This window comes from Leptidea sinapis, chromosome 28, assembly GCF_905404315.1.
Source record: "Leptidea sinapis chromosome 28, ilLepSina1.1, whole genome shotgun sequence".
In the NCBI taxonomy this organism is placed as follows: Eukaryota; Metazoa; Arthropoda; class Insecta; order Lepidoptera; family Pieridae; genus Leptidea; species Leptidea sinapis.
This window is the reverse complement of record NC_066292.1, coordinates 10,867,258-10,879,526: the sequence shown is the minus strand read 5'-3', so window position 1 is coordinate 10,879,526 and position 12,269 is coordinate 10,867,258. Positions and strand designations below refer to the sequence as shown.

Genomic DNA, 12,269 nt, shown 5'->3' with positions numbered 1-12,269 from the left:
CGCCTCAGGACTGCACCGTGCAAACCGGCGTGCGAGCATATTGCATCGAACAGCCAGAGCCCTCCGCTCGCGTTCTATATCTTCGCTATCACACAAATTCTCAGTTAGGATATGCCCCAAGTACCTGAATCAGTCCACTCTATCTATGGATACACCGTCTAAAAAGACCATCGGAATTCTCTCCAGACCTTTCTTAGCCGGAAACACCATCATTTGTGTTTTTTTTACATTATATTTTAGGCCATGCTGCCCTGCATATTTTTCACAGATAGCCAGCATTTTCCTGAGGCCTCTGATTGAGGGACTTAAAAGCACCATATCGTCAGCGTAGCTGAAGTTATTCACGCACGTTTTCCCTATATGACAGCCAACTCCGGCATTCCTAAGTTCCACAATCAGATCATTGACATAAAGGCTAAAGAGGTCCGGAGAGGTTAGCCCTCCTTGACGCACGCCGCACTCTAATCTAAAGTCATTAGAGATGGCGTCGCCCCATTTTACATAATTTGTTTGGTTTTCGTACCAGTATCTCAACAGATCTACAGTTTTTTGCGGTACATTCGACCAGGTGAGTTTTTGCCATAGTAATTGGTAGTTTACCAGATCAAAAGCTCGGCTCAGATCTAAGAAGCATGCGTATACAGCGGTGTCCCTACGTGTGTAGTAGCTAACTGTCGATTTGAGAGCAAATATAGCAGAATCCGTTGAGAGACCGGGACGAAAACCAAACTGCGCATCATCAATCTTTAAATTACGGTTTACATCCGGGTAAATTAATCTCTCCAGTATTTTTCCTATAATTGTACCTAACGAAATAACAATGAAATAAATAAAGAAATAGTGAACATAGACATATTTTCCAATAGTCTACAAGAATTTAAACGTAATCTTCGGAAACTTAACAATAAATAAAAAACACTCGGTATTTATAGAAATAAATAATTATCTTTTTTTCCTTTTATATGTAATAATTAAACTTATGTAACTTTAAGTCTATAATCAACTTTAAATTGTTATTAAATTTTATTTTAAATTATATTGGTAATTAGTTAATAAGTATGTAATAATTAATAATAGTCACAGCAGCAACTGTGAATGTTGTGTACATCTATTATTGGTACTCGCATCAGTAATGTAATTTCCTAGATAGTATGTAATTGTTATATGTGTGTACTATTGATGTACCTTTTAATAAATAAATAAATAAATAAATAAATAAATAAATAAATTACAGAATCAACCTTCAATTTAAAAAAAATTTTAGATTTTAAAGACCATGCCATGAATGGTTTTTATAGAGATGACACCTTATTAGTGCGGGTTTTCACCCAAAATCCGCTTTAGTAAATGTCATCCAATCATTAGACCTGATTACTTAAACTATATATACAGGATCGTTTTCGAATTCCGTTGGGGCGTTAACTGCCGGTGTTTTGTTAGCTCAACAGGTTTACACAGGGCCTCGTTGGCACAAGAAAGAATAGCCGATTAGCATCATCGGATTTTGGATATTTTCAAACGTAGATCACATCTGCCATCTATTACTGCTGAATGTTTTTCCACCCCAGTTTGCCGAGACAGCTAAGGATTTTGTTAACTTCAAGAATTCACAAAGAATTTGAGAAAAAACAAATTAATCAATCAACACTTTTTTCAAAAAATATTTAAAACATTATTTAGTTTCCAAAAAACATGTGAGTTATAATGTTGCCAAAGAGTTACATAATAAGAGAATAAAATAATCTGAATGATCGGACGTCTTCGATAGCGCTTTTTTTCAGTGCATTTGTCTCAATTTAATAACTACTAAACAGTGTGTAACAACTGAAGAATGACCATTACATTATGATAGTCCTCGTAGGGGTTTGCGTATGACCCTTGACCATAAAAACCAATAACAGCGTCTATTTCTGCCGTGAAGCAGTAATGTGTAAACAATATTCTGTTCCGGTCTGAAGGGCGCCGTAGCTAGTGAAATTACTGGGCAAATGAGACTTAACATCTTATGTCTCAAGGCGACGAGTGCAATTTTTGGGCTTTTGAATAATCGTGAGCGGTACTGCATTTTCATGGGCAGGGCGTTTCAATTACCATCAGCTGAACGTCCTGCTCGTCTCGTCCCTTAAATTAAAAAAAACTATTATTTACAGCCACTATTATTCCAACCTACAATCACCTCTTTTCACATAGAATATCAGTAAAGATCTGTTGAACAGACACATTTTTATACGTATGCATATACAAGTACGTCAAATATATTCCACTAGCAAACATAATCACCTCTCAAACTCAGCATCGAGAAAAGTTTTCCAATTATGTATTAGATGCTCTCCGTGTTCAATTCGATTACATTTCTATCACGAGATACCAAAATTGTTCAACCTTCATAATCTTACGTCTGTTCCAGGAATCCCGCGTCTTATCCTCGCAGATCCGGGATTAGGAATATTATAACTGACAGCGGGAATTACGGTAAGTGACAAAATACTATTTCTCAGTATGATTAGGTGACGGAATATTGTAAAATTATCTAACCTCTGAATTTACTACAGTTTTCTCTGTAGAATATGATGAAAAAGATACAATGCTTATGTAATTACATATAAGCTTTGTATATTATAATGAATCTATACATCTATACATATAAATAAAATTGGAGTGTCTGTTTGTAATATATAAATAACCGTTGTTTACAACATGTACATGAATATATATACAGTACATACACCAAAATAACATTTTTTACAATTTTTGTCTGTCTGTCTGTTTGTTCCGGCTAATATCTGAAATGGCTGGACCGACTTTGACTGGACTTTTATTGGCAGGTAGCTGATGTAATAAGGAGTAACTTAGGCTACGTTTATTTTAGAAAAAATCTTTCATTTTAGAAAAATAAATAATAAATAATGTTGCAATATCTAAAATAATTTATGTGGCAAAACACCGTTTGCCGGGTCAGCTAGTATGGAATAAGGCTGAATCTGAGACTTCCTAAATAAATTTAAATAATTTCAAAAATATTTAATAAAAATACCGACTTTATATAAGGAGATAATTTAATATTTTCTCAGATAGATATCAGAAAAAATATCAAATACGGTAACTGATTATATTATTTATACTTTAAAAAAAAACATCTCCCTATCAAGACCGGTCAAATATAAATGCAGTGCTGCTCTGTATCTCTTCTTCTTCTTCATCATCTAAATGTTTGTCAATAAAAGCAAAAGTGTGTCAATATTAAATATTAAAATAAATTAAATATCATCTAAATGTTAGATATTAAGTCTAAGAAACCCAGTAATTTCATTAGCTAAGGCGCCCTTCAAAACAAAAGAACAATAGTACTTGCATACTATAACTGCTTGGTGGCAAAAAAGCTTAGCCTTCCACACTGTGTCAAGCAGTCTCCAACACGAAACGTACTGGTATCACCATTTCCCACGCGCATGAGGGCAACACTGACTTTTTATTCTTCTTCTTAACTCCCTTAGCTAACTTACTAATATAAGTTAGTTATAAGGTCTTCCATGTCCTGATGGGTCAGAAGGCGCTAACTGGCTCGCTTGGCTATCCTGGAAACTTCTCCAGTTCTTGTTACAATATTCGCTCTTCACTAGGTGCGCTTACATTAACGTTTATTTTAAAAATTCCAATGTAGGGAATACCTTGGAACACAAAGGAATTATATAGATTGATGTTAAGGCCTTGTCCAAGCTATCGCAACAAAACTCCTTAAGCTGGGTAATCTTTTTTGTGAAACGAGAATTTTCTCTTGCAGTATCAGAAAAAACTCTACGCATCTTATGCACAACAATATATTAAGTTACCTAGTAAATGATGGAAGCTTAAATTATGACATTATATTATCATGTACTTACAATAAATATTTTGTTGGTCCAAATGTTGAACCCTGTCCTGTGCCTCGATTTGTTTTCATCATATTGCCATAAGTTAGCTATAACATGTTGGTTCCTGCCTGCAAGAGTAGATTACCATAGTAAGCTTCGCGAGATTCAGCCATTACTAATAATATTAGATATCAAGTTTATTAATTCGACCTCCGAGAAGCCAACAAATTGACAGGCAGCTCACATCTCACTAGAATATTCTATGCGTTGAAAATGTTATCCTAAATGGCGTTTCTCCGAGAATAACTCCTAACGCTTCACTTGATTCAATATTCATAGAAATACGATACTTCTACCCACGACTACGATCTTCGAAATTTTGGCTAAATTGTAGCTTAAGCGTTGTATGACTACAACCGTTTCGATATTAAGTTTAGACCAATTATGATCAAAATCAGAACAGCATTTGTGCTAAAACTATAACCTGATTTAGACACTGCGAGGAACTGGGAGAATGAAAAGGGGGAAATGATTTCCCCCGAATGGTGGTTATTATTATTACAATGTTTGCCGGTTGAAGCAACTAGTACAAATTGTACCGCTTATAGGTAGTTGTGGCATTTGGAATAGGCTTAGAGATCGAGTGCAGGCAGTAATTTTTAAACCATAGAAACTTACATATGGTCGGATTAGGTCCGGTTGAAACATCAAGTGCAGTTCCGTACCGGACCATATTCGATGGTATGTCGCATTATCCATCGCAAAAAATCGTGTGTTTTTTAATTGTAGCTGTATTTTTCGTAAAAGTTATGTTTTTATTATTATTTACGTTTCTTGGCCATTGCAGGCTCACATTTACAAGAGGTTGATTTCACAAAAAACATACGCAAGTCAAATCACTTGTACGCAATAAGATATATTTTACGTGAAGCATACACTGAAAAAAGTTGAATGTTTAATTTCGTTTCGTTTTATATTGGTTTATTTTTAGCTTAATAACGCTTAAATTCACTACACTCACAATAGCGGCGAAAGTAAGTGCTGATATATGTACATCGTAGTCCACCGAGGCACAAGTTTCAGGCACTGTTCGATGTTGCTGGCTCTGCCAAACAATATATCGAAACTCGTAAATATCTATAAGGCCTGAACAGCTTACATCATAATATATTTGAGGTGAAATATTCTTTAGGTGCGCTGAGCACTTTATTTTGTAGATATTCAAAAATAATACTTGTATTTCGGATTATCAACTTCGCTTTGAAAAAGTGTTTACTTTTGTACTGTGTACCCACATCTTCTTTTGAAATTTGGTTTGAGTTAGAGGTCAATGGCCACAGCTAGCGACGGAAATCAAAATCCAAGGCTAGACTCGCCAAGACAGCCCAACTCGTCAACTCCTCTTCAACATAATGTCACAAGACTTCATACTGCTCGTTTAGCAAAAGGCGGTTTAACTACAGGATTTTTATTTAGAAATACTCCTCCGTAATCGTCAGACCTGGCTCCGACCGATAACAATTTTTCGTCCGTACCCTTTTAAATTTGGACAATAAAACAAGGTAAAATATTTTCTTCCATAAAGTTTTTCATGCAGATCCTCAAAGTACTACCGCAAAGTCATTTTACCTGCCTCGAATGTATACAAAATGAGGATAAATACTTCTTGGGCCTTATTACTGGGATTCTCCGTTCTTCTTACTCTTCACCTTTTTTGTACTTTTGGGATGTTCACTCTCTCAAAAATTGTTCCTTCTGCTTGGCACTGGTCACAGAGTGGGGTGCAAGTTTAACGTATTTAGAACACCTCATGAGAACGTTAACTCGTAACTCATAAGAAGCCAACCTGATGCGCAGCGCTGACAGCAATACATATAGGCAGGCCGGCTAAAGTATCCGGTTTTCGCTAGGAAAAGAGAAGTAAAATTCCATGTGAATAAGCTCTAAGTCTTAACCCACGATCTGAGTAAATTGTTTATACCCTGGGATAACAAGAAGCTACCTCTAATTTTATTTTTTTCCTTCAACTATACATTAAACATTACGACATTAAATAAACATACGGGAACTACATAACCGTAATCATAGAGAAATATTGGAAAAATAAAATACATTATGCACCAAAATAAATAAATTTTCCATTACATCATTCGGAACAACCTGTAAGAAATCTTATAGCCGCACGCTAGCGTAGGCACTGACACCTACTTGGTGCCGAGTTATGCGAACATATAAGTGTGATTAAAATTTGTTTCAATTGTTTTAATTGTTTTTTTACGATTAATGTTAGAAAGCTATACCCGTGTGTTCATTTAATGTCGCCATTATGCCACGCTGTATAAACATTTAAACTTCAAAATTGTTTTATTTGGATAAGTAAATTCACAAAAACATAGAAAAAAAAACATACCCATACTTAGAACTAAAACTCAAAAAAATTTTATCATCAAACCCATACGTGAGGAGTATCTATGGATAGGTCTTCAAAAATGATATTGAGGTTTCTAATATCATTCGAGTGACACTTCCAAAGTGGTTAAATGTGTCCCCCCCTGTTACTTCTAAAATGAGAAAATGAAAAAATTAATAAAAATATATGATGTACACTACCATGCAAACTTTCACCGAAAATTGGTTTGAACGACATCTATTAAGTAGTTTTTTTACGTTATAAATTGTATTAACAATAACTTAATTTTTTTTTCTTATCTAAGTCGGATCTGCGATCAGTCACAAGACTATAAGCGGATGAGTTGGGTGAGTATGGCGTTTAGACAAAGAGACCAGTGTCTCATTTGCCTTTCTATATCTATCTATATACACATCCTTCCTTTTCAGCCTTTTCATCGCTCTGGGACGGATTAGGAGATCATTAGGCAATAATAACTTAATTGAAAAAAAAAACACTATTATTAAAACATGGATCAAAGTTACAACGAACTACAAGAACTATTATATTCTGTTACTTGCTGCTACGGAACCCTTCAAGAGCGAGACCGACTCGCACTTGGCCGCTTTGTTCCCTTTCCGTAATTTTCCTTAGTAATAGTTTTCTTGTGGCATTTTTAGCCTAACTAAAGTAGCTTCCCTTGTATCTGTAATAATATAACATATTTTTAATAGGAAGTAATCACGAAACCACAGCGTCGTACACAATGGAATAAAGACATAGTTTATTATCATTCACCTGGACAATTGTTGAAAATTTCGCAAGCCTGTTGGGTTTTATTCGAAAAACAATGCGTTGTTTTACTTTGGGCGCTTTAATTATTGTGTTTTGTTTCCAAGAGTTGTAACGAGATAGCAACGGTGACTAATATTTTTTGTTATCTTTTAACAAAACTTAAATTTTGGATATTATAATAATAAATTGTTTTATTTTTATTTTAAATAAACTGGAGTTTAAATATATAAGAGTAATTTAAAATAGTTGTGGCATAGATAAGATCTTGTCACTAACCGGTGATAGCAATATGTCCGTAACTAGAGATACGTTCACAAATAAAATTTGAAAAACAAAATTTTATGAAGGATGCGGGACTCGAACCCACGACCTCCGGCGTTCCGTGTCGGCGCTCTAAGCAGTGTAACAATGACAAGATCTTATCTATCCATAGTGATGTCCAATATAGTTATATTATTAGTTATAGTCCAATGCTATCTGTCGATAGGTTATTGAAATGTAAGTAAGCGTAAAAGGATAGATTTGTCTACCTCTAGTAAGTTAAACTAAGGATAGATAGGTTATTGAAAACAGCCGTAAGACGGCATACAAGACGTTCGCTCAGTTCCTTAATTGAAAACATATTCGAGCGTTACGGCTTAGTCTCATTGTATTCGCACAAAACATAATGATCAGCGCTGCTACAGTAGATTTCCATATTTGATGTTTTATTAATGCTTGCAATATTGGAGATTATGATTATATTTTTCACTTAGCGTATTAAAAAGTTAATGTAGATTGAGTCTAATATTTTATAATAAAAAAGGAGAAAAAAACATATAAAAATTAAATTAGTTCTATAACCCCAGTTGCAGCCAAAGTTTACAAGCAACAAAAACCCGAGCTCAATTTCCAGTTTCCATCCAGCAAGTTGTAAAGTGGTCGGGGAACTCTGCAATGCACTCAAAACTTCCAACTCAACTTACCCCGTAATCCACACCGTCAGGCTAATTCCAACTTTATCACTCAGCGTTAAAGTTTAATTACCGATGCGATTAGTATTTTATTTTTCAATTCCAAAACTATAGTTCTTCGGAGTTGTGCTTATATCGACAATGAGTTTGGAATGGTTTGATTGAAAAAGTTCATGAACTATGCGTTTCTGTTTTTGATGCTGGGAATACTTCTGACTTTAACTCGAAAATTTCTAATATTTCGTATTTAGTAGTTCGTGAGTAGTCGTATTCACGATTAATATAACAGCACTGTACCTTCATACAAGAAAAACCGCCGCTAAGCAATCTTGGGAAGACAAAACTATGGAGTGTCTTCGCTCTCCCGCGTTGTCCGCGTCGTCAATCTTTTTGTATGCATCACATAATAGTGTATATATATATATCAGCATTTTAACTTCATACAAGAGCGCCGGAATCTCGTGATCGTTACTAGAATAAGATTTATTAATTAGATTGTATAAAAATACGCATTTATTTTTATACTTTTTAGTGGATTTTATATCTATTGTTTTTGAAGTCGGTTGTTCTATTGTTAAATTTTTTTTAAGTGAACAATGATTAGCAATTCAATTAGCAATATTGTATTTTGTGTAAAGTGAACGGCTTAAAAGAAGGTGAACACTTACACTCTAGTGCTATTTACACGTTATCACTGTAGTATCGTTAGCTAGTGATACTTATTTACATCGCAAATATGTAAAAGCTGATGATCAGAAAATATGGACAAACTGACGAACGTAAAATTATAGCAACTCTCTTTTTCGTCTGGGTTTTAAAAAAATACCTAACTGCTGCTCCACTGATGTCACTGTCAAATCGCGATCTACATTCAAAATACGCAGCTGAAACTGAAAGTGTTTACATTGCTGTCTATTGACCAATTATATTTTAAACAACTGGAGCAAACGCAGAAATGTATAGACATAGCAGTTTAAGTTTATTATGGTGTCATTTGTGACATGTGCCATATTTCGGCTTTGATTTTGTATGAGGTGCATTATCTATATGGATAGAACGTCATTGGGTGGTGAAGTATTCTTAAATTTTCCCCAATTTTCTTAATTTATTCTTTCATAAGAACCTTCTCCAGACCATACAAATACAACAAAAAAAGAATTAGCGAATTTGGTCCAGCCGTTCACGCGTGACCCAGGGAAAAAGAGATACATTTTTATATATATAGATGAAGTATTCTTAATTTCCCCGCCCCCCACATTTTCTTAATTTTTTTCTTTCATAAGCACCTTCTCCTGACAAAACAACAAAAAAAGAATTAGCGAAATCGGTCCACCCCTTCACGCGTGATGGCGTGACCAAGGGAATATATATGTATGTAGATGAAGTATTCTTAAATTTTACCCCCAATTTTCTTAATTTTCTTTCATAAGAACCATTTCCTGACAATAACAAACACAATAAAAAAGAATTATTGAAATCGGTCCAGCCCTTCACGCGTGATGGCGTGACCAAGGGAAATAGGGATTCATTTTTATATATATAGATATACATATAAAATGTACCGAAAAGAAGGAACTCAGACATTATTCACCTCAAATATCTTAACTGTTGCCTCACAATATATTCTTGATAATGTTATGTATATATAAAGGCACATAAGTTAATTTACTAGAAACTATCATAACCATAATGTTAACATCAGGAACAGACTTAGAAATGCCTACCACCCAACTAAGTCGAGTTAGTAAGTCTATTGTGAGGCGTTGTATATGCTTTGACAACAAGCTCCCAGATAATATTGCTTATAATGCCTACCACCCAACTAAGTCGAGTTAGTAAGTCTATTGTGAGGCGTTGTATATGGTTTTACAACAAGCTCCCAGATAATATTGCTTATAATGCCTACCACCCAACTAAGTCGAGTTAGTAAGTCTATTGTGAGGCGTTGTATATGGTTTTACAACAAGCTCCCAGATAATATTGCTTATAATGCCTACCACCCAACTAAGTCGAGTTAGTAAGTCTATTGTGAGGCGTTGTATATGCTTTTACAACAAGCTCCCAGATAATATTGCTTATAATGCCTACCACCCAACTAAGTCGAGTTAGTAAGTCTTTTGTGAGGCGTTGTATATGCTTTTACAACAAGCTCCCAGATAATATTCAAAACAAATCTATTATGTAATTAAAAGCAAATTGTTAAAAACGTTTGTGTGGTAAAGGTTACTATAACATAAATGACTTTCTTAATTGGAAATAGAGCGAACAGGCTATTAAATAATAAATATTATTGTACGATTTTAAATTATAACATTCTTTCATTCTTCTCAGGTTTGAGGCATACCTTTCGGAATGGGTGGTTCTTTACTTTCAATAAGTGATTTTATATCCTATTTTGAGTAAAAATATTTGAATTTGTGTCAAATTGTGATTACCCTGTTTGGTCACCTCTGATACCCACATTGCTCTTGCCGTATGCCTTTGAGCCAGTATATCATAATATTATCTGAACGAAACTGCTTGACTATAAATATTAAATAGCCAATTGCGTACAGCAGAGAATTAATTAATTGGTTAATTATTAAATAGTGCTGTCATTTCAGGTAACTTCGGACGGGGGTGGACGCAGTATAATACTGAATAGTGAGTATAGTCTGCTTAACGATAATTGGTATATTTTAAAATCAAATTTGATTAATGTATTGACCATGAAAATATCTATGTATCTCCTTTGATTTAATTATTTTTATGCATCATTCTCAACAATTATTCGATACAACATTTATATGTGTATAGAGATGTCGATAGATTGAAATTTCCATAATTTCTGACCTCTTTAAATAAAAAAAAAAAATAGGAGAGAGATAAAATCAAGCTCAGTGTATTTGATTTATGAACTGATGCCACTCGGTGGAATCGGAAGCAAAATATTCTTATAGTTATATTGTTATTTATTGTACCTATTGGTTCAAACATTTCCTACTTCATTGAAATCTGTATTATCAATTGGCATTGCGTAGGGACGTGGCTTCATTCTGTGCCTGCAACCACATTTAGGATGGGGAGTGTTTCGAAGAGATCTTTGTCCTGACTCTTCCACCGAATTCTACTTCATAACCTGGATTTGTGGCGTTCCTTTACACTACAGCTTTCAAGGAGCTTTCTAATAATAAAAACAAACTGTGGTTCATGTTTTTTTGCGCGTTATTTCCAGAACTACAAATACCTTTCTAAAAATTTCTATTAGACAAATTATGCCGAATGATGTTTGGAAAACTTTCTACTATTAAATCTTACATTCCAGGCTTCTTAACTTTTGTAATGTAAGGTGACCTTGAAAATTTAATATATGTTACTCAAAAATCGTCACCTGTTTCCTCTTAATAGTGATTTTCATTATTATAACACTAAGTAAGGTATTGCTTGTAAATAATTCTAGTAAGCTTTATAAAATACAAAATAGCTTTAAGGGTTAATGTACACACTTTTGTAATAAAGTCCTAGGCCACTGTTTAGGCATAATCTATGAAAAAAAAATAAAAGTTTTATCAAAAAATAGCTCTATCGTCAATCATTCTACTCCCCAGCTGAATACCTAATTGTTCGGACAGCCTGGGACTAGATTATGATTATTTTATAGCAATATTATATATTTTATTTAAAAGAACGCAAAAAAGAATGCTTCTAAAATTTCTTCCGCCACTTCTTCTCTCTTAGAGCGCCATTTGTTTCCGAAGCGGTAGTAGTATTAGAAAGGACATCAAAAATAATTCTAAAGGAATCAATTTTGAGAGAATAAATGCCTTTTACGCTCTTATTCCATTTTGAGGGTAGACATAAATAATAAATAATTTCATCATGATAGCGGAACTTCACAATGCTACCAGCGTCACACATTCCGTTAATCTTTTACTTTATAGTCTGAAACTGTTTTATCAATTACTCTGTTTTATTCTTGCACACGCTTTTTGGTTTGGACGTCTGCCAATCGCTTGTATAGCTCTGTAGTAAGCGATATTAAATTTAAAAAAATACATTCTATATGCGACCATTACAAACGCAAACTGCATAAAAACTATGCATACTACAAGCGTATAATTTTTAAGGAATAAATTAAATAAGACACAGTAGAAACACACATAGTCTTAATATAAAAAATGATTAGTTAATTAAGAAAGAGTTCTTTGACCTTCGTAGATTTATTATTATTTACTTTGAAATCCTACAATGCTCTTCAAATTCCTCTAGTATAGGTCACATACTTTAATACAAAGAATACAT

General features: G+C 34.0%; 1 protein-coding gene across 1 annotated transcript in view; it reads left to right on the top strand.

The window, feature by feature from the left end:
* The window catches only part of LOC126973115 (cell adhesion molecule Dscam2-like), a 160,765-nt gene that overhangs the window by 105,910 nt on the left and 42,586 nt on the right, over window positions 1-12,269 (top strand). Inside the window, exons 4-5 of the mRNA XM_050820258.1 lie at window positions 2,408-2,472; window positions 10,592-10,631. Of these exons, the coding sequence (XP_050676215.1) occupies window positions 2,408-2,472; window positions 10,592-10,631 (105 nt within the window). The remainder of the gene's footprint in view (window positions 1-2,407; window positions 2,473-10,591; window positions 10,632-12,269) is intronic.